Below are 23,447 nucleotides of genomic sequence, written 5' to 3'. Positions count from 1 at the left end.
TTTTGGTCGCCTAATTATAGGAAGGATGTCAACACAATAGAGAGAGTACAGAGGCGATTTACTAGAATGTTGCCTGGGTTTCAGCAACTAACTTACAGAGAAAGGTTGAACAAGTTAGGGCTTTATTCTTTGGAGCGCAGAAGGTTAAGGGGGGGGACTTGATAGAGGTCTTTAAAATGATGAGAGGGATAGACAGAGTTGACGTGGATAAGCTTTTCCCACTGAGAGTAGGGAAGATTCAAACAAGGGGACATGACTTGAGAATTAAGGGACAGAAGTTTAGGGGTAACATGAGGGGAAACTTCTTTACTCAGAGAGTGGTAGCTGTTTGGAATGAGCTTCCAGTGAAGGTGGTTGAGGCAGGTTCGTTTTTATCATTTAAAAATAAATTGGATAATTATATGGACGGGAAAGGAATGGAGGGTTATGGTCTGAGCGCAGGTATATGGGACTAGGGGAGAATACGTGTTCGGCATGGACTAGAAGGGTCGAGATGGCTTGTTACCGTGCTGTAATTGTTGTATGGTTACTCCAAGTGTGGTCTCACCAACGACGTGTACGGCTGCAGTTCATTTATAGATGTGAATCCATATGTTGTTCCCTCCTCCTGTTCCTCAGACACAGATTACTGAGTTCACTTGACTTAGTAAAGTGTGGAGTCATGCATTTTGGTAGTCTGAATAAAGGCGTAGGCTTTTTCTGTAAATGGGGAGAGAATCCAGAAATCAGAGGTGCAAAGGGACTTGGGAGTGCTGGTGCAGGATTACCAAAAAGTTAATTTGCAAGTCGAATCGGTAGTAAGGAAGCATGCGTAATGCTAGCATTTATTTCAAGAGGACTAGAATACAAAACAGGGATGTAATGTTAAGGCTCTATAAGGCACTGGTCAGGCTACTATTTGGGGCAATGTGAGCTATTTTGGGCACCATATCTGAGGAAGGATGTGCTGGCTCTGGAGAGGATCTAGAGGTTTACAAGAATGGTTCCAGGAATGAGTGGGTGAGCGTTTGTCGGCACTGTACATGTACTCGCTGGAGTTTAGAAGGATGAGGACCTCATTGAAACTTACCGAATAGTGAAATGCTTGGATAGAGTGGATGTGGAGAGGATGTTTCCACTAGTGGGTGAATTTAGGACTAGAGGTCATAGCCGCAGAATTAAAGGACATTCCTTTAGGAAGGAGATGAGGAGGAATTTCTTTAGTCAGAGGGTGGTGAATCTGTGGAATTATTTGCCACAGAAGGCCGTGGAGGCCATCAATGGCTTAGATTCTTGATTAGTACGGGTGTCAGGGGTTATGGGGAGAAGGCAGGAAAATGGGGTTAGGAGAGAGATACAGTAGATCAGCCATGATTGAATGGTGGAGTAAACATGATGGGCCAAATGGCCTAATTGTGCTCCTATCTATTATGACTTGCTCATTCCTCTGTATGGAACTGTATCTGCCACCCAGCTGCCCATCTGTTTCAACCCTGTCCTGTTGGCTAAAACGGTTTATAATTGTAAATAAGAGGATTTGGAGACAGCTGCACGTCCCAGCAGGGTTCCCACTGGCAGACAAGCTCCTGTTCCTCAGTGATGCTCGCCCCACGATGTAATAAGTGATTCTGTTCTCGTTCTGTGCATAGTGAAGAGGTTTAATCCCTCATGTTCTACATTCTGCACCCTCTTGCCCCTCATATACAAAGCTACCACTTCCTTAACTCAGCAGCAGGTTACTCTGGCTGAACGACTGTTGAATTTTTCTAATTGCCAATATTCTGCAATCTAAATGGAATATAAGATGACAGTGAGGAAGTTGAAACCATTCTTGTTGACAATATTGTCCCTCCTGCATTCTACCACCCTGCAGAAAGTCACTCATGACATGGACATGTGCTATGGGATGATGGGGAGCCTGTTCCGCAGTGGGTCCCGACAGACTCTCTTCGCCAGCCAGGTCATGCGTTATGCCGATCTCTACGCAGCCTCGTTCATCAACCTCCTGTACTACCCCTTCAGTTACCTCTTTCGTGCTGCCCATGTCTTGGTGAGTATGTTATCTGATCAGAAATGTGGGCATCTTGCTTCATTGCGCCACAGACTTACCCTGTCAAGCCCTCTCTACGTTGAGGTACTGTCCAGTACCTTTGTCCCCAGTTTACTGAACCTGCTCATGCGTTGTGCTGTAATGATGCTGCCTGTGATCCCACAGCTGCTGGAGCCTTGGGTGAGCTGCATCAGTATCCCTCGCCTAGGACAGACGTGAACCACAGCCAGAGGAGGCAGGGCCAGGCACTGGCGTTTGCTGCTACATGTATGCTGTATGCCCCTGATCTCCTCACACACTCTGGGTGCCACGGGGGTTCTTGGTGATTGTGAGTTTAATGGTGTGCGTTGAGAGCCGTCTTGTGGTAACCTGCCCGGTGATTTGTCCTGTTAGTCTCGGCTGCTGCTGTTCACTCTCCCATCACCCAGGTTAATATTCCCAGGTGGAGTCTGCAGCCAGCAATCAGGGTGCACACCTGATCTTTGCTACAGCCAACAAACTGTAGAGCAGAAATCATTCAGCAAAGCCCCTTGCATTCAAACAAGTCATCTGTCTTCCCCAATGCTCGTCAACACCCCTCTTGCTTTGGTTCCTCTGCTTGCTGCTGTATGTTGCTCTCACTGTTGCACACTATGCCCGAACAATTCCAACCTCTCTCTCTCTCTGTCCAGTCTTTCTGTGGTCATCCTCCCACACCCTGCTCCTGTGCACAGCTACTCTTGTTTCTGCCACGCTCCCTGTTCCCATTCCTCGGACCTCACCCTTCTGCTCGTGTGCTTCTCCATCCTTTAGATGCCCCATGAGTCGACCGTGGAGCACAGTCACGTTGATATTAATGATGGGGAGTCTCCGATGGCAACACGCAACCGTTCGACCAGCACCGTGGATATGAAAGACACCGAGTTCAAATGGCATCACCTGACCCGGTCCGTCAGCGAGATCAAACCTCCCAACCTCTTCCCACAAACTCCTCAAGAAATCACACACTGCCACGATGAAGATGACGATGAGGAAGAGGAAGAATAGTGGCAGTGAACTCCTCTACCCTGATTCCTACCCCACGGAACTGACAGTCTGAGGCTTGCAGGGTAATGGTTGGTGATCTGGTTCATGGTGATTGTAGTGAAATATGAGGGATTTAAAGGGACAACGGTGTTTTAACGCTGGAAAATAATGGCTGAATGATGCTAACTTTTTCCATTTTTTAAGTGATTTGACAATATACAGATGTTTCAATAACAGGTCAAAGGTTTGCATTGAGTGTGTGCTGATAGATATGGTGGAGTGATTGTATAGAACGGAGAAGGAATTGCCTGCACACTTTGGCCTTATCCATTGATTTATTACAGCCCAGGGTATGTTGAAAATGCTCAGTTACAGGCCTCTCGCTTGAGTGGCCTGAACTGTTCATGGATCTGTGTGGCTTGTTTACGGGGTATCAGTTTTAAATCAGATATTGAACTATCTGTTTGAATCAAAGCACAAACTAGTGGGTGTTTACCCCGAATGGAGAGAGGGCTCGCGCGGTGTGCCAGGCTCCTCCTTCACTGCAGCCATGTGTACATCATGCCTTGTGACTATGCAAGTTAGCAGGAACTAGTATCCACCTAGGGGCCACACGATGAGGAACTGCTGCTTCCTGCATTTCTTGCGTCTGCTCTGGAATTGGGTTGGGAGCAGGACTGGAAAGCCAGGCTGGACCTCCAAAGAATCAATTTTGTCTTCAGTGCAGTTTGGTTCCCATTTGGATTAAAAAATAATCGTGGATAGAATTGATGGTTTCATTAATATAACGTTTAATTCCTGCAGGAAATGTAAACATGCATAGTAGAATAGAGGGTTCACTCTACCCCAATCCCTGGGAGTGAGGGATGGCACAGTGTAGAGGGAGCTTCATTCTGTGTGTGACCCTGAGAGTGTGTGACAGGATGGTATCGGGGAAGCTTCACCCTGCCTGCCACCTGCAGTTACATTGCCTTCTGTTCACTGTGTGAACTGTTTGAGCAAGGTGGTACAGGACCGTGTGACAGCTGTTCCACACCAGCAGTATAGCTTTGACTATTTGTTACAGGGAAGAGTAAGGAGTTGAGAGCCTGGACCTGTATAAAACGAGAAACTATCGCAGGATGTGCTTTATCCTGTCATACACTCCGAGGGTAGTTTTATCCTGGACATGTTTCAATCAAGCTCCCTATGCCTGGTTATATTTCCTATTTCCTCATAGATAGATGCTTGGTCTATCTAAATTCCAAAACTCTGACATTCGGTGATAAGTTCTCCTGATCTATCACAAGTGAACTCTGGCCCCAGTTCTGAATCATCTATGCTGTCAGTATGAAAGTTCAGCAAGTTCGATGGGTTCAGATCCCACAAGAACCTCGAGTCTTCTGAGGTATTAGATGTGTGGGGATGGTCTCTCCACTTACATTGGTTTAGCCAGGTTTAGAATTCTGGTTAACTGCAGTGTTTCCTCAAAGGGCAGTGTTTTTGTGTGGGCCTGGCTCCATCTACCATGTGAAAAGGTGCTGTGGATTTAACACCCTAGCTTTCACTCATGCCTTTTAATTTTGGCCCAACTCAAAGATGTTTGAAAATAACGTTGTCAAGTTACAGCTGCTTGCATCCCTCCAGCCATCTGTACTTTGCCTGCCGTTCACCGAGGAAATTCTCTATGAGAATGTTCTTCCAATTGTGTTCAGCAGCAAGGGTGGACGGCCAGTGACACTGTGGAGCTGAGTGACGACGTGGACAGAGTGAGCATGTTTTCAGCCCTTGTCCATCAGTATCGAAACATTCAATAACGTGAACAAGCAGCGCAGAGAGGAGAACCACTTCACAGCAAACTGGAGGAAGATTCGTTCAGGCTCCGGTTCTGAGCAACAGAACTGCATGCACTGTGCACTGAACATGTGTGGTTTCTGCAAGTCGTCTGTTCAGACTTTCTCTTCCACTGTAAAAATGTAACTGATTCTATTTGTAAAATAAAATATGAAATGTTCAGTGTGATTGAGAAAGTACCTCCTGCTACTCAGGCAAGAGAAGCAACGAAACCCAGCAGCTGGTGCATTGATGGCAGAATAAATGTGAGGTACAAACTCCAAACATTTACAACCCTGAGTAATCGAAACTTTCACCACGGCCATAAATGGGATTATTGTACATGTAATACAAAAATATAACAAACAAAACATTTATATTATACATAAATACAAGCACAAGAGTGGTAAAAGTGTGAAGGCATTAGCCACTCACAGTACAAAAGGTTCACATTAACTTGGAGCTATTTGACACACAGTTGGAATTGAACCGGTGTGAGTTCAGTTGGGAAAGGCATTAAACATCACACAGTCCTGAACAACAGAGTGTCACACCCATGCATGGCACAGTGCAGTTTAACTGAACACCATTGCCCATCCTGCCTCGGCCAAAGTAAGCTTGCTCAGTCCTAGCCAAGACCAAGAGAGGTGTCGGACGGAAGGGGCACAAGATTTACCCTCCTGCCGGACATTGAGTCAGCAAGTCACATTAACAGGTTTAAAATTGCATTAGTTGGGAATACTTAGAAAGCAAGAGATTGGTTCTGGACCAGGTTAGTACAATAAACATTAGTCAAGCACCTTCAGAAAAGACATGTTCAGTAAAATATAGACGAGTATTTTATGAATGGAATCCTACCATTTACTTTCCATTACTTGACCTTTACCCGCCAATGCATCCAGCACCAACCCCTTCCTTGACCTCACTGTCCACTCTTTCTCACACTGACAGACACCAGAACATCCAGCTGACTGATCCATGCTTCCCAGCTGCAGCCCCCCTCCACACCCCAGACAGAGGTCCGAGGAACCAACACTCAGGATCCAAACCATTACCAGTAACACGCAGTACACCTGGGCAAGGCTGGACAGACTGGGAAACGTAGCAGGCCAATCTCACAACACAAGACAGAGATCCCCAAATAACCGAGCCAACGGTGGCTGTGGGGCAATGTCTGTAACTGTTGGCCCCATGCTACCCCTTGACCCTCTTCACACTAGCTTCAATCCTGACCCTTTGTGACAGAACAATCTTGCTTCTCTTCCCAACACTGCCAGGCCTCTGCCGCCAGAGCCAGCCCTCGCATAGGTAAACCATACCCAGGATGTTTTTGTCATTTTTCAGTATAAACACCTTATGAAAGGAGATGGGAGTATTGTGGACAGAAGCATCCAATATACTGACAGTCCATTATTAAAAAGTTTAAAACTAAAATCCAAACCAGCAAATCACTTTCACTCACCACCTCCACCTGCTTACCTCTGTCACTCTTACCCAATCCGTGCATCCAAGCACAGCCCAGATGAGCCTTTCAACCAGCAATCCAGTCTCTTGACATTCAATCGAGCCAGTTTCATCCCAGATTGTTTAAAATTTTACCAGTTTCTTTCCACAGGGAACCACTGCTATAAAGTCACTGTAAACACTCAACAATTCTGTCCATTAGTGGTTGTCCCGATGCTCTCGGGCGAATCTCCACGGTGCCGTCAGAGCGACACCGAGGCTAAATTGCCGATTCCTGCCGCATTCGATTCCCTCTCTGCGACTCCTGAGGTTTTAAAGGATAAAGGAGATGTGCATCAGTCATGGCAGTAAAGGACAGTGCTCTAAAACTCCTGCATAATCTGACACTAATGTTGGGAAGATATGATTATTAACATGATCAGATCATCAGCTCCAAGTTATAGCCACATGGGGTTCAGTAAGGATCAGTGGCCACAGTATGAGTGTCAGTCACAGATGTAAAGTTCAAACTGATCCCAGGGCCTTAAACCTATGTGGAAACTTGCAGTCAACCACTTTGTTCCACTGCCTTCCAAAACGTCAGTACACATCCCCGCATTCCCTGATCTGCCCCAGTAATCACATTCCCATCCTCATTAGTCAAGCACCGTTTCCCCCTCACTTAATCCTGCAGTTTCTGCTCAACCATGTTATTCATTGCATGACGTTTGGCTATTGCCTAGACTCCAGCAATATCTGACAGGTTCCCGCCTTCTCTCTTTTTTCTTAAATACTGGGGACACATTTGTGATTCTCTGATCATTGGGAAAATTCCAGAATCTATAGAATTTGAAAGGTGATCTTCCTTCACTGCCAGCACTGTGGCAACATTTGGAATATGCAGTCCTTGGAAGCATCAGCCTGGTAACAGGTGATATCACCATTCCTCACAGTGTGCTTCCCACCACAGCCCCAAACATCCGTCCTCTGGATCTCCAGATAGAGGAGCAGTTCACAAACCCTCAGATTCCTGCCTGGTAGATCACCTCCCCTCTAAATTGGAGCAAACCCATCTCCCTGCCACATCTCAGTCGTTCCATATCTGCAACCCTCCAGACCCAGGACACCTGGCACTGGTGGCAAACCCCTTGCACCCTCCAGCTCCGCACGATTCGCTGTGTTGCAGGAGCTTTGGAGAGGTAGCTCACTGAAAGGGCAGCCTTGATATTAGCTAAACATCTGCACAGATCAGGGACCCAAGGCGTTGGTACAAGTCAGATCACTTCACCTTCTCATCGAGGATCTCATCTGTCGACTTGGATCGGTTGTGACTGAGATGCAATGACATCAGTTCCAGCGGCCTCTAAAAACAGAAAGAAGAGTGGGAGTGAGCCTTCACTCACTTCCCTGGAGCACGGCAGCAGTGTTGGGAATGACCAACCTCACTGGGATACGGTGGGAGACCCTCCCCAGCTCTTAAACTGCCACATAGCTGTGTTATTCCCCCAAGCCGGAAACCTCATCCATCCTTGCCCCCTTCAACCCCCCAGCACAGAGCTGCCCTATGACTCCACTCCCACACTGCCCCTCCACTTCTAACTAGACAGCTATCCTGAGCTGCCATCTTTCTTATTGGAGACCCTCGGACTATCGTTAATCGGACTTTACTGGACTTTATCTTACATAATACCTCTATAAGATCACTCCAGCGCTCCAAGGAATAAAATCCTAACCTGCCCAACCTCCCTGCAGCTCAGGCCTTCGGGTCCTGGCAACATTCTCATCAATCTTATCTGCACCCTTTCCATTTTGACATAACATTGTATGCTCTATACTCAATAACGTCATCACTGCCTTATCTATCCACGATGCCAGTTTCAGGTAACCATGTATCTGCACTCCTAGATCTCTCTGCTTTGCAACACTCCCCAGGGTTCTGCCATTCACTGAAGACCCAGCCCTAGTTAGACTTTGCTGGCAGTGGCGTTCCCCATGAATGAACAGTTTCCATCCAACGATGCTGTTGTGGACGCGCTCACCTGAGCCAGGTTCTCCTTGCCCTGCGCAGCCTGGTGTTGACAGCTCAGCGTGGCCGCACCAACTATTGGGATTTGGCTCGTCCTGTCTGGGGCATGTTGACCACCTAGCACTTTACGCTGCCGGAATGAAAGCACAGGTTTAGTACATTGCCTCAGTCTCTCTGGCCCTTTCACTGGGGACACACTGCATCAGCGACATCCTGGCCCTCACACTGTGGGGGCAGCTGTCGAAGACCACCCGCGCCCAGTCACTGAGCCTCTCGAGGACCTGCCCAGACCACCCTACCCCTGGCTGCAGCTACGGTCTTGCCATGAGATACCCATTTCGATGTCGTAGAATACTCTGCAAATGCACAAGGACAGTTTGTTAGAAACCTGTCCGCAAACTGTGGCCATCACTGGCTGGGAAAGCATTAATTGTGGGTAAGCTATTCTGGTTCAACCAGTGGAGTCCTCCAGTGATGGTGCTCGTTCGGTGTTAAACAGCACTGCCAGGATTTAGGCCCGGCAACAATGCAGAAAACAAGAGGTGTTTCCAGAATAGGACAGCCTGCAATTTACTTGCAGCTAATGGTGGTGCACCTGTAGCCCTTGGCATGTGGGCAACGGGAATTCTAGAGATTTACAAGCCTCTATCAGCCAGTCCAACAGTCAGACATTGCAGCAGTGAGCAGTCACTCGATCTGCCGGCCTTCAGTCAGTCATTCAGACATTCAATTATTTATTCACGCCGTTTGTTATTCAAGGGCTGGGAAATACTGGTCGAACCGCACTTAGCCACCAGCTTGGGTCACGTAGCGAGGGCTGAGTTAAGCTGACAGTGGAACAATGAGCTGGAATTAGTTTGTCCTGACCTTTGAGGACATAATGAAAACAAGAGGTAGGAGGGGGATAGCCTGGGGCTTTAGTCCACAGTTTATGAGTGTAACATGGGCTTCTCTTACCTTAATGAGGCCTCCAAATGTCCGGGAGCGCACGTGTTTCTTGGTTCTGGGCGAAGCAAATCCATCAGGAGTTCCAGCAGCCGAGCTTTTATTAAACTGCAGGAAGTGAGAAACATTCTGGTGTTAACAGAGACATTGTGGGAGTAAGAACATCACAGTGAGCAGCACAAGGGTGTCTCCCACCCATTCAACACTGCAACCATCATGTCACACAGCAGAAAAACAGGCCACCCAGCACCCTCAGGCCTGGGGCAGGGTCTCGATCCCAATTGTCAGTGGTCCCCCCACCCCCTCCACCTTCCCCCAGATGCTGCTGGACCCACCGAGTTCCTCCAGCAGTTAGTTATTTGCTCCAATAGCAGAACCCTTGTTTCTCCCATTTCTACCTGTCTCACAAGCTTCTTCTTCTTGGCAGAGTCCGGCATATTGCTGACATGTTTAAAGAGTTCCTTCAGGGCTTCCTCCGTCCGCTGCTGCGTATCTTCACGTCTCAATACCGAGTGCAGCCGAGTCCGCTTCGTCACCTTCACCGAGAGCAAGTCCGGGCAGTTTGACACGGGCAGCAGGTCGAGGTCGAGGTCATCCTGCACAGAGAGGGCAGCGGCTGACACAGCATCACCACAACACACACACACACTGACACAGCATCACCCCAACACACACACACTGACACAGCATCACCCCAACACTCACACAGCATCATCCCACTACCACACACACACACTGACACAGCATCACCCCCACACTGACACAGCATCACCACAACACACACACACTGACACAGCATCACCCCAACACTGACACAGCATCACCACAACACACACACACTGACAGCATCACCCCAACACTCACACAGCATCACCCCAACACACACACACACAGTGCAGCCGAGTCGCTTCGTCACACCTCCCAACACACACACACTGACAGCATCACCCCAACACACACACACACACTGACAGCATCACCCCAACACACCACACACACACTGACAGCATTACACACACACACTGACAGCATTACCCCAACACTCACACAGTATCACCCCAACACTCACACTGACAGTGGCTGACTAAGCATCAGCCCAACAGAAGCGCAACTCAGCTTCAGGCACTCACTGACCCCTCATGAACATCACCCATCGGGTCTCCGGAGCAGCGTGGAGCAGCTCCCACTCAGGCACACGCGGGTTCTACCCGGTACCGGGGTTGGGAAAACGAACAATGGCCTCAGGCTACATGGGGATGATGGGAGTGTAACAATCACCTATCAGCCCATCCCACCCACCCCAGGGTACAGGGCAGATTCACCACGATGGGGCATTTTAGTAAAGAGGAGATACTGCGCAGGCTCAGTATTCTGCGGAGGGGGGACTTGAAAGATGTTAAAACTATAAGGGATAGGCTCCCCGTCGGAGAATCCAGGGATTAATGTTTCCATCCAGAGGGTGGTTAGAATCTAAGCACTTGAATTGCTAAACCATGGAAGGCCATAGATAGTGCGCACGTAAATGGAATTGGTGGATTGTTGGCATGGACATAGTGGGCCGAAGAGCCTCTTTCTACCCTACATGTCTATGACATGAAAGGTTCATTTTTGATTTATCCATCTCGAGGTAATGGACTTTTCTTTCTGTACCAGTGCTGGCCACTTATGTTGCAAGTCACAGGTGAACGTGTCTGTGAAGGTGTTTGGCAAACTGGCCGTCATCGGTCAGGGCATCATGTTGCAGTTGTACATATGTCCCGGCATGTGGAAAGCCACAACTCCCATAGGTCCTGACTGCGGCCAGGGAGCTTGTAACCCACTATCTGCTCCAACCTCAGGCTACTGGCAGAGACCACAGCTGTGGCGTGTCCAGCTCCTACCTTGCCAGGGCTCTCAAGTGGGCTGTGTATGCTCACAATAAATTAATTGCGTAATTTTACCCTTGAAACTGCAACTCTGGATCCTGTGAACTGCAGCCTGGCGAGTTCTCGAATGTACGCTGGTGCCTACAAAGACAGACAGGAATGTTTAAATGCCTCACACATGATTATAAATAACTTAAACTAATGATTCCTTTGGAATATGAATAGCACACTATTAACAGCTTCTCTTTCTAATCCGGAACCCTTCTAATCTGTTTTTGCACTTCTTAATCAGGGGCTGATGTAAACCCACCGCAGACATTGAGACCCTCGCCCTGGTTTTGCAACCTCTCAGCTCGTATTGCCTCAGGCTCACTTGTGTAAAAATATCACGACTGTACGTTATACCTCTGCTGCTGTGCTTGCTCAACGCTAGCTGAGGCATTGCCCCAGCGCAGGGAACACCCATTATTACCCTGCTTCCCCCCACAGCACCCAGTCCTCTTCGAGCCACAGTTAGCTGGCCAGCTCACTCATCTGAAGCAGACACGTACGATGTTGCAAGGTACTGCAGGTGTACCAAGTCCTGGAATCATACAGTTGTACAGCATGGAACAGGCCATTCCACCCAACACACCATGCGAACCAAGATGACCCATCTAAGCTAGTTCCATTTACCCATATCCCTCCAAGCCTGACGGACATGGTCAAATAATCATTTTAATTGCACAGCCTGAGATTCATTGACTGAATGCTGCAATGTGTTACATTTGCTTACCCGAAAAAGCTTCTGAGAATGTTTAATCATAAAAGACACTCCGTTATTGAGCTTGGTGATATTCTCTTGGAGGTCAGCCACGACCATCTGGGAGGGTTGGAGAAAGGTCAAGCGAATCAGGAGGAAATAAAACTGAAGATCAGAGACCATAAACAACAAAAATATAATCAATGTGCAACCATTGCCCAAAGTCTTCCAACATTGAAGTTCGCAAGTTAGTTAGGTGTACGTATGAGAAAGTCATCAATGATCAGATAACAAAGAACATCCCCTATGGGAAATCTGCAAACATCTCGATTCGACCCTGGAGATACCCGTGCTTTGTGGTTCATCAAGAACTTAGACTAAATGTGCGTGCTTGGTCTCAAAAATAAAATGATAAACAAAGAGCATAGTGTGTGGCATTAGGTATCAAAGCACTTGATGTGTCCAGGAGGTAGACAAAAATGCTGGAGAAACTCAGTGGGTGAGGCAGCATCTATGGAGCAAAGAAATAGGTGATGTTTTGGGTCAAGACCCTTCCTCAGACTGATGTGTACAGGAGGTTTAACAAAGGATGAGGCAAATACTGGAGCACAATGTCCACTTACATTCTTTGGCCAGAGAATTTGTGGGGCAAACATAAGTGCCAGGTTGGAGGCGGTCATCTTGTTCTTGTCCTGCTGCTTGGCGGTGTGGTACAGCAGGTCCAAGAGCAGCTTCAACAAGTTGCGGCTGACGGACGGCAGCAACAGGAAGAGCAGCTGGAGCGCTTCAATCTGACGCTCCTTGTCAGGGACGGTCCGCTTCCCCTTGGTATCAAATACCATCAGACCTATTGCCGAGAGAACCAGAGACATTGTAACTGGATGGTAGTAACAAACCGACACCAGCTATGAGAACAACACAATCCACAGTCTCAAAGTAAAGCAAGCCCAGAACCGGAGGTTACCCGAAATAGCCCAGCGCCACCAGTAACTGAAGTCGATTCGATTCAGATAAAAAGCTTCCATTTTGTCTTTTTACCATCTTACCCGGCCCAGATCCGAATTGAACATGACACTGGTTCTCATCGCACAACCCTGCACCATCAGATTGCCCCTTAACCTCCCACATCTCCCCTCAGCAGAATCCACACCACTGATTACCTACAACCCTGGCTGTTCAATGCACTAGTGCTCTGGCTACAGCAAACATTTAGGTTAAAGCCTAGGCCTTTAATTATACTTCACTGCTTAATATCATTGCAATTGAACATTACTAGGTTAGGAGAATGTAACAGTAACACTAGCTTGGTACAATAATTCCCATCACATCCAGCCCACTGCTGCCTGCACATGCCCCTAGCACACATGCCCCTGTGACGTGCCTGCGATTTTGAGGTGAGCATTGTAATGCCTGTGACTGAGAAGTGTATCTGGAAGTTCCCCAAGGAACATTTTCAGCAGAGTCGCTACATCGTTTGGATGAAATTCCCCAGCGTCCAGATCGATGTCCACTCCGCTGTTTAAGGCTTCTTTCAGGCACTGCTGCCGCAAGGTATTTCCAGGAATACGAAACAGGCCCTCCACATGAAGATCTGTGAAGAGGGTGAAATGTAACCAGCATGACAGGCCGAGTGTGAAATGAATACAAAAGGAAGGGAATAGGCAGCTCATTCCATATACCCACCATGCTCTGTGTGGAAAAAGTTGCCCCTCAGGTTCCTATTAAATCTTTGCTTTCTTACATTAAATTTATGCTTTCTAGTTCATGAATCTGCTACCCTGGGGAAAAAGGCTACGGATTCAGCCAATCAATTGCCCTAATTATTTTATAAACCTCTATAAGATCACCACTCAAGCCTCCTGTGCTCCATGGAATAAAGCCCTTGCCCGCCCAACCTTTCCCTATAGCTCAGGCCCTTGAGTATTGGCAACATCTTTGTAAATCTTCAAACTGTTATGAAATGCAGAGAAGCTGAAGCAAATTTATGAACAGAAGTGACACGATGAAACATTATTGTCAAGGTAGCAGAACTGAGTACTTAATTAAATCCAGCGTGTGAACTGGTGCAGAGCAAGACTGCAGAGACGGAAGTATTGTAACAGCAACGTGCCAAGAGACAAAACCACAGGAGCAAAAGGCCCACGGCAGATAGAGCAGAGGACGGTGCCGGGGCAGAAATGGAAGGAGAAAAGGGCCGGCCAGGGAGAAGGATGGTGACGAAACATAGATGGGGATGGGAGGAAAGCGAGCGGACATTTTGATGATTGGACTTACGTTTGTAAAGATATTCAATGAGCTGATAAACCTGAGCGATGCCCTCTTCTGTCAGCGGAGCTCCAAACACAACTCCCTTCTCTGAAAATGAAGAGTCAAAAATCACCACTGTGTTAGAAACATAGAAAATAGGTGCAGGAGTAGGCCATTCGGCCCTTCGAGCCTGATCATCCAAAATCAGTACCCTGTTCCTGCTTTTCCCCCACATCCCTCCATTGCTTTAGCCCTAAGGACCAAAACTAACTCTCTCTTGAAGACATCCAGTGAATTGGCCCCCACTGCCTTCTGTGGCAGAGAATTCAACAGATTTACAACACTCTGGGTGAAAAGGTTTTTCCTCATCTCAATCCTAAATGGCCTACACCTTATTCTTAAACCACGACCCCTGGTCCTGGACCCCCCCAAAATCGGGGCCATTTTTTCTGCATCTAACCTGTCCACTCCCTTAAGAATTTTATGTTTCTATAAGATCCTCTCTCATCCTTCTAAATTCCAGCGAGTACAAGCCAAGTTGACCCATTCTTTCATCATATGTCAGTCCTGCCATCCCGGGAATTAACCTGGTGAACCTACGCTGCACTCCCTCAATAGCAAGAATGTCCTTCCTCAAATTAGGAGACCAAAACTGCACAAAATACTCCAGTTATACTTGCAGCTCACGCTGCCACCCGGCTTTGTGTCATCCGCAAAGTTGGAGATGTCACATTTAATTCCCTCATCGAAATTGTTAATATATATATAGTAAATAATTGGGGTCCCAGCACCAAGCCTTGTGGCACCCCACTAGTCACTGCCTGCCATTCTGAAAAGGACCCGTTAATTCCATCTCTTTGCTTCCTGTCTGCCTACGAGTTCTCTATCCATATCAATACCCTACCCCCAATACCATGTGCTCTAATTTGGCACACTAATCTCTTGTGTGGGACTTTGTCAAAGGCCAGATACACCACATCCACTGGCTCTCCCTTATCCATTCTACTTGTTACAGCCTCAAAAAATACCAGAAGATTAGTCAAGCATGATTTCCCCTTCATAAATCTATGCTGACTTTGACCAATCCTGTCACTGCTTTCCAAATGTTCTGCTGCTACATCTTTAACAATAGACTCAAGCATCTTCTCCACGACCAATGTAAGCCTAACTGGTCTATAATTCCCCTTTTTCCTCTCTCCCTCCTTTCTTAAAAAGCGGGGTTACATTGGCCACCCTCCAGTCCACAGGAACCGATCCAGAGTCTACAGAACATAGGAAAATGATTGTTGGACTATCATTTGATTGAACACTGGACGCTGACCCCCGCAAGTCAAACCCTGTCTGATTTTCATTCATCACACACACAAATGCTGAACGGTGCCTGCTGAGAAAGTAACCTGGAGTTCCTCTGGAGCCAGAGGAAACGATGGCCGGGCCACAGCCTGTGGCAGGCAGCATGCAAATGAGCTGAAACTAGCAAGTATTGCCAGCCTTGGCCACACACCCAGCCTGCAGCCTGCGATGCTGAGGCCAAAACTCAGATAGAAACATAGAAACATAGAAATTAGGTGCAGGAGTAGGCCATTCGGCCCTTCGAGCCTGCACCGCCATTCAATATGATCATGGCTGATCATCCAACTCAGTATCCCGTACCTGCCTTCTCTCCATACCCCCTGATCCCCTTAGCCACAAGGGCCACATCTAACTCCCTCTTAAATATAGCCAATGAACTGGCCTCAACTACCCTCTGTGGCAGAGAGTTCCAGAGATTCACCACTCTCTGCGTGAAAAAAGTTCTTCTCATCTCATTTTTAAAGGATTTCCCCTTTATCCTTAAGCTGTGACCCCTTGTCCTGGACTTCCCTAACATCGGGAACAATCTTCCTGCATCTAGCCTGTCCAACCCCTTAAGAATTTTGTAAGTTTCTATAAGATCCCCTCTCAATCTTCTAAATTCTAGAGAGTATAAACCAAGTCTATCCAGTCTTTCTTCATAAGACAGTCCTGACATCCCAGGAATCAGTCTGGTGAACCGTCTCTACACTCCCTCTATGGCAATAATGTCCTTCCTCAGATTTGGAGACCAAAACTGTACGCAATACTCCAGGTGTGGTCTCACCAAGACCCTGTACAACTGCAGTAGAACCTCTCTGCTCCTATACTCAAATCCTTTTGCAATGAAAGCTAACATACCATTCGCTTTCTTTACTGCCTGCTGCACCTGCATGCCTACCTTCAATGACTGGTGTACCATGACACCCAGGTCTCGCTGCATCTCCCCCTTTCCCAATCGGCCACCATTTAGATAATAGTCTGCTGTCCTGTTTTTGCCACCAAAATGGATAACCTCACATTTATCCACATTATACTGCATCTGCCAAACATTTGCCCACTCACCCAGCCTATCCAAGTCACCCTGCAGTCTCCCAGCATCCTCCTCACAGCTAACACTGCCCCCCAGCTTAATGTCATCCGCAAACATGGAGATATTGCCTTCAATTCCCTCATCCAGATCAATAATATATATTGTAAATAGCTGGGGTCCCAGTACTGAGCCTTGGGGTACCCTCCTAGTCACTGCCTGCCATTGTGAAAGGACCCGTTTACTCCTACTCTTTGCTTCCTGTTTGCCAGCCAGTTCTCTATCCACATCAATACTGAACCCCCAATGCCTTGTGGACCTTTCGAAAGCAATTCCTTACCATCCTCATATACATATATTGTAAATGCTGTCCTTGTCCTGGTTGCTGAGCCTTGGGGTACCCCACCAGTCTGCCTGCCATTGTGAAAAGGACCCGTTTACTCCTACTCTTTGCTTTGTTTGCCAGCCAGTTCTATCCACATCAATACTGAACCCCCAATGCCTGTGTGCTTTAAGTTTGTATACTAATCTCTTATGTGGGACCTTGTCGAAAGCCTTCTGGAAGTCAGATACACCACATCCACTGGTTCTCCCCTATCCACGATACTAGTTACCATCCTCGAAAAAATTCTATAAGATTCGTCAGACATGATTTACCTTTCGTAAATCCATGCTGACTTTGTCCAATGATTTCACCACTTTCCAAATGTGCTGCTATCCATCTTTAATAACTGACTCTAGCAGTTTCCCCACTACCGATGTTAGACTAACTGGTCTGTAATTCCCCATTTTCTCTCTCCCTCCCTTCTTAAAAAGTGGGGTTATGTTTGCTACCCGCCAATCTTCAGGAACTACTCCAGAATCTAAAGAGTTTTGAAAGATTATTACTAATGCATCCACTATTTCTGGAGCTACTTCCTTAAGTACTCTGGGATGCAGCCTATCTGGCCCTGGGGATTTATCGGCCTTTAATCCATTCAATTTACCCAACACCACTTCCCGGCTAACCTGGATTTCACTCAATTCCTCCAACTCCTTTGACCCGCGGTCCCCTGCTATTTCCGGAAAATTATTTATGTCTTCCTTAGTGAAGACGGAACCAAAGTAGTTATTCAATTTGTCCGCCATATCCTTGTTCCCCATGATCAACTCACCTGTTTCTGACTGCAAGGGACCTACATTTGTTTTAACTAATCTCTTTCTTTTCACATATCTATAAAAACGTTTGCAGTCAGTTGGAGTCAGAGAGTGACTGGAGTTTTTATGGAGCCACCTGATGAGGTCAGCAGTTACTGCCCAGCCCTTTAACTGAGCCTGTGGCTCTCTGAGGGATTGTTGAGGGACTTTCAGTAACATAGGAACAGGAACACGATGCCAAGTCAGAATAATGTGCGACTTGCCTGCATGCAGGAGGGAGAGTTGGTGAGATAGGAGGAGTGCTTCACTCTCCACTTCCCAGCCACATGTGTGACCCTCTGGTGCTCTCCAGCTTCCAGTGCCCTAGCCACAACCGATCACAATCGCGTCCTATCCCCACTCGTAACGTTCACATGTCCCACACCCCTGGACTCTCCCCAATGACACACCTCCTCCTCAGATATGGGGCCCAAAACCACTCACAATACTCCAAATGAAGTCAGACCAGCGCCTCATAAAGCCTCAGTAATGACATCCGTTTTTGTATTCTGACCCTGTTGAAACAAATGTTAGCATTGCATTCGCCTTCCTCACTACAAAGATGAACTTTTTGCGAATTCTGCACAAGCACTCCCAAGTCCCTTTGCACCTCCGATTTCTGAATTCTTCTCATTTTGTCTCTTTTCTCCATTCTGCAGTGCTTGTCATTTACTCTCTCCACCATCATCATCCTTGGTGTCCCGCCCCTCCCCCCCTCAGCATTTTTAAAACTTGTTGACTCTTTTAGTTCTCATGAGGTCATTGCCTCTGTGACAGCATCTGACTTGCCGAGTACTGCCAGTACTGCTTTGCTTTTATTTCAGATTTCCAGCAACATTTGGACTGAATTTAGTAAAGACGTGGTCTCCAGAAATCCCCCCCGACCTTGGCAATGCTGGTGTTCTGGATGGGGAATAGATTGGCTGGAACACTCAGAGGGTCTGGCAGCTGCTCTTCCCATTGATGTGGATGGAGCAGGAAAGGGGGAAGATGTCCGGTGGTGGAGCCTCATTCAAGGCAGCAGAAATTACAAATAACGATCCACTGAATACAAAGGCCGGTGTGGAAGGCGAGGACCGGGTAAACTCTGTCCTTGCTCTGACCAGGGTGAGAGGGGCAAGAGTCGAGAGGCAGGAATCTGGTGAATCCCATCCTCACTAGAAACAGCATGGCCAAGCTTCATGTTAGGTGCAAACCCACTGATCATGCAATCTCCATTCACATCCATATCAATGCATACAGCAAACAGCAAGGGCCCCGCACCAATTCCCAGCATACAATACTAATTACAGCCTTCCAATTCTGAACCGAACCGTTGACCTTCACCGTCTGCCTATCACCGAGGCAATATTCAATCCATTTTTTGCCAAAGTGTGCAGGCTTTTACCTTTTGGATGTCTGGTGTGGGACCTTGTCAACGGCCTTACTAGAGTTCAAACCTTAACCACCCTCATCAACTTACTAGTTACTAGCACACAACAAAAGCTTTTCACTGTACCGCGGGACATGTGACAATAAACTAAAACTGAACTGACTGAGGGTAGACAAAAATGCTGGAGAAACTCAGCGGGTAAGGCAGCATCTATGGAGCGAAGGAAATAGGCAACGTTTCGGGCCAAAACCCTTCTTCAGACTGATGTGGGGTGGGGGGGAAGAACAAGAAAAGAAGAGGAGGAGCCTGTGGGCTAAGGGAGAGCTGAGAAGGGGAGGAGAAAGTAAGGACTACCTGAGATTAGAGAAGTCAATGTTCATACCGCTGGGGTGCAGCAAACTGCCCAAGCAAAATATGAGGTGCTGCTCCTCTAATTTACGGTGGTCCTCACTCTGGCCATGGAGGAGGCCGAGGACAGCAAGATCAGATTCAGAATGGGAGGGGGAGTTGAAGTATTAGACCATTGGGAGATCAGGTTGGTTAATGTGGATTAATACGGAGGTGTTCGGCGAAGCGATCGCCAAGCCTACGCTTGGTCTCACCGATGTAGGGCAGCTGGCATCTAGAGCAGCTGATGCAATAGATGAGGTTGGAGGAGGTGCAGGTTGCATCTGCTGCTCTAGATGTTCTCGCTATAGGATCTTTGATCTGAAGAAGGGTTTCGGCCCGAAACGTTGCCTATTTCCTTCGCTCCATAGGCTAAACCTGAACCCTGGTTCAGTGCAGTGACTCGTGCAGCACGACGGGAGTGTCGCAGAGCTGAGCGAAAGTGGAGGAAGGACAGGCTACAGGTTTCACTTCAAATTCTCAGGGACTGTTGGCGTCACTACCAAAACAGTGTTAAAAAGGCCAAGAGAGAGTACCTGTCTAAAATTATTGTGTCAAAGTGTAACAACCCTCGTGTGCTATTTGAAATCATTGACTCTGTTCTAAATGCCCCGCAGCCTGTCTGTCTGGAAGCTTCACCTGAAATGTGTAATGACTTCCTGCACTTTTTTGTTGATAAGGTTGTTTCCTTAAGGGCTAACATTTCAGCACCTGCCTCTGACCCTTCTGTTTCGGTCCCTTGCCTGGTGGTATTCGACAAGTTTGAGCCTGTGACTATATCGTATTTAAAGGATGTGGTTTCCCATATTAAGCCATCGGGTTCTCCTTGTGATGCGGTCCCTCCACATCTTTTTAAGGAGGTCTTCCCTAGTATAGGGCAGTCGGTTCTTACCATTATTAACAGCAGCTTGTGTTCTGGGGTTGTCCCCGTGAGTTTTAAGCATGCGGTAGTGCAACCACTGCTTAAGAAACCTGGCCTGGATCAATCTGTTCTGGCCAATTTTAGACCCATCTCGAAATTGCCTTTTATTTCTAAATTGCTGGAGAGAGTTGTTTATGCTCAGCTAAAACTATTCCTGGAGGAGCATGATATTCGGGAGATCTTCCAGTCTGGATTTAAAACCATGCACAGCACGGAGTCAGCATTGCTAAGGGTTTTTAACGATATCCTCCTGGCTAATGATTCTGGGGATTGTGTGGTTCTTGTCCTGCTGGACTTGTCTGCCGCCTTTGATACGGTGGACCATAATATCTTATTATCTCGGCTACAGCAGTTAGTGGGCATCTGCGACAGTGCCCTGGGATGGTTCAGGTCCTATCTGGCGGGCAGAACCATGTGTGTTAGCCTTGCTGGGTTTGAATCCTCTTCCGCTCCCCTGTCATATGGGGTTCCACAGGGTTCGATTCTGGGGCCCCTGCTTTTCTCGCTGTACATACTTCCTCTGGGTTCCATCCTTAGAAAGCATGGCATCTCCTTCCACTGTTATGCAGATGATACCCAACTATATATGCCGCTGAGGGGGGGGAAGATGCCTTTTCTGTAAAATCGCTTCTGTCTTGTTTTGATGACATTAAGTCCTGGTTGGCCCTAAACTTTCTTGGATTTAATGAAAAGAAGACAGAGGTGATTTTATTTGATCCCAATGGCTGCCGTGAACCTCCATTTGTTGATTTAGGTCCATTGTCAAGGTACGTGAAGCCAACAGTTGTGAACCTGGGTTTTAGGATGGACAGTGACTTTAAATTAGATCGCCAAATATGCGCGGTGGTTAAGTCCAGCTTCTTTCACCTAAGGAAGCTGGCGAAGGTGAAGCCCATTCTCGAGCGGCAGCATTTTGAAACAGTAATCCATGCCTTTATTACATCTAGGCTGGATTACTGTAACGCGCTCTATTTTGGTGTTGCTCGTTCTTCACTGGCTCGTCTCCAGTTGGTTCAGAATGCTGCTGCTCGCCTTTTGACAGGGACTCGAAAGAGGGAGCACATATCGCCAATTCTGGCCTCCCTACACTGGCTCCCGGTGCACTTTCGGGTTCATTTTAAGTTACTGTTATTTGTTTTTAAATCTCTGAATGGGCTCGCCCCGCCTTACCTCTCTGAGCTGCTCCACCCATACACTCCTGCCCGGTCCCTCAGGTCAGCTGGTCAGCTGCTCCTGGAGGTACCGAGGTCTAGTCGGAGGCTCAGAGGGGATAGAGCCTTCTCTGTTGCTGCTCCGGCACTCTGGAACACCCTGCCGCTGCACATCAGACAGGCCCCCTCACTGTCCATCTTCAAATCCAGTGTTAAAACGCATTTGTACTCCCTGGCTTTTGACCATGCCTGAGGCTTTGCTTCTGTTTGTGGTGTTTTTGATGTTTCTTTATTTTATATGTCTTTTCCTACTATTTCTTTTGATTGTTATTTTTGGTGTGTATTAACTTTTTTGTCAATGATTAGTGATGTACAGCACTTTGTTGCAGCTATGTTTGTTTTTAAAGTGCTCTATAAATAAAATTATATTATTATTATTATTATTATGTTGCCTCACCCACTGAGTTTCTCCAGCATTTTTGTCTACTTTTGATTTTCCAGCATCTGCAGTTCCTTCTTAAACACTGAACTGACTGAATCATCTTTTCAAAAAAGTGAATATAGTTCTGGATCAGATTCCACTCCGAGGCAGACCCAGAGCCACACAAGTTGATATTAATTTTCAAGAATTGCTAATGGGATGATTTTTTAGCATTTGTACTGCTAGGATGAACACAAATAATGACCAAAGAGCAGTCTTTAGACACAGTGCTGAGAAAGCAATGAGCAATGCGTTTGATCAAGGGTCTGCCACTGACCTTTGCGTTTCAGGAAGTTGAAGGAGCGGAAGAATCCATGGTTGGTAGGTAACTTGGGCTCCTCCTCGCCAATGAGCTGTGCAAACTCTGTGCCAGGTAGGTCAATGAGACGGGTAAGATTGCTCACCACCAGCTCGAGAAACACCCCTGGCTTCTCATGACGAAGTTTTTCCACAAAGAAGTCCGGGTCAAATATGATGGGCTTACTGTGAGGCGATGGTTCAGTGCTGATCACAAAATTACAGGTGGAGTCCCTGTGCAGGCAGACACATCGGTTATGTCACTGAAGCCATGTGTGACAAGAATAAATCCCCCAAAACCCAAACTAGCTGGGGTGCAGGAGCAGCAATGTTAGGGGGAGGGGGAGGAGGGGGGATTGTGGCAAGTGGGCGGCAGGGGAGGGTCGTGGGGTAGTCGACCCTTGGCAGGGTCATTCTCTGGCCCCAGGTTTTGCACCCGTTCTCCAGAATCCCCCCCCCTCTCCTCCATCCTTAATCTCTCCAACCTCCCTCACATCCCCACCCTACTCTCACTTCTCCACCCTCCCCCGTCCCTCCTCTCTCCCCCCACCTCTCTCCCCCCCTCCTCTCTCCCTCCACCTCCCCCTACTTTCGATCTCCTCTCTCCCCCCGTCTCTCCCCCTCCTCCCGCCCTCCGTCTCTCTCACTCCCACTCTCACCCCCGATCCTCCATCTTTGCAGCGGCCGAGCAGCCGTTGGTCCCGCTGCGCTCCCATTGGTGGATTTGAAATCGGCGCCATTGCGCGGGGGCGGGTCTGCGCACGCGGCCACGAGTCGCCTCATCGCGCCGCCGCGCACTGCGCTCTGGGAATTGTAGTCCAGTTTGTCCGCATCCTCATCTAAACCTCATCACCCCCTCCCCTCCCCTGGTTCTACGTTTCACTAACCACCCTCCTCCCTCATTAGATTCCACCATCTGCACGTTTTAATGTTCTCTGCTGACCACCTTCGTCTTTAGTCACCATCTCCACCCCACTTAACTCACCATTCCTCACCTGGATCCACCCATCACCTGCCTGTTCTTGCTCCAGCCCGACGCCTCACTTCTCTCCACTAGCAATGTCGCCCCCTGTGGCACTGTATCTGTGGAAATGGACCCCAGCTTCACCTCCTCCTTCCTGCACGTCCAGGAACAGCTGCTCCTTCCCCCAAACCCTTCAGGCCAGGAATAGTCTGCTTGTCCCA

General features: G+C 47.8%; 2 protein-coding genes across 9 annotated transcripts in view; one reads left to right on the top strand and one right to left on the bottom strand.

Annotated features, from left to right (window-relative positions):
- nt5c2a (5'-nucleotidase, cytosolic IIa) overlaps nt 1-5,027 on the top strand; it is a 48,241-nt gene extending 43,214 nt beyond the window's left edge. For all 7 annotated transcript variants that reach the window (XM_055647145.1, XM_055647146.1, XM_055647147.1 and 4 more), the window contains 2 exons: nt 1,853-2,029; nt 2,822-5,027. In XM_055647145.1, the coding sequence (XP_055503120.1) occupies nt 1,853-2,029; nt 2,822-3,055 (411 nt within the window). In that variant the 3' untranslated portion in view covers nt 3,056-5,027. The remainder of the gene's footprint in view (nt 1-1,852; nt 2,030-2,821) is intronic.
- Nucleotides 5,028-6,427: 1,400 nt separating this feature from the next.
- Nucleotides 6,428-23,027, bottom strand: arhgap19 (Rho GTPase activating protein 19). Of its 2 annotated transcripts, XM_055647152.1 has the most exons (12): nt 22,922-23,027; nt 22,243-22,496; nt 14,142-14,222; nt 13,249-13,458; nt 12,491-12,714; nt 11,901-11,987; nt 11,201-11,266; nt 9,659-9,856; nt 9,273-9,368; nt 8,329-8,445; nt 7,578-7,652; nt 6,428-6,614 (listed from the first exon to the last, which is right to left on the bottom strand). In XM_055647152.1, the coding sequence occupies exons 1-12, from the start codon at nt 22,933-22,935 to the stop codon at nt 6,570-6,572; spliced, it is 1,467 nt and encodes a 488-aa protein (XP_055503127.1). In that variant the 5' UTR covers nt 22,936-23,027; the 3' UTR covers nt 6,428-6,569. The 2 variants fall into 2 exon arrangements, with proteins under 2 accessions (XP_055503127.1, XP_055503128.1); XM_055647153.1 differs by lacking the exon at nt 13,249-13,458.
- Between the last annotated feature and the right edge of the window lie 420 nt (nt 23,028-23,447).

The sequence above is a fragment of the Leucoraja erinacea genome, chromosome 15 (assembly GCF_028641065.1).
Source record: "Leucoraja erinacea ecotype New England chromosome 15, Leri_hhj_1, whole genome shotgun sequence".
Taxonomy (NCBI): domain Eukaryota; kingdom Metazoa; phylum Chordata; class Chondrichthyes; order Rajiformes; family Rajidae; genus Leucoraja; species Leucoraja erinaceus.
Note: the sequence above shows the minus strand (reverse complement) of the source record. Positions and strands in the feature narration are given on the sequence as shown.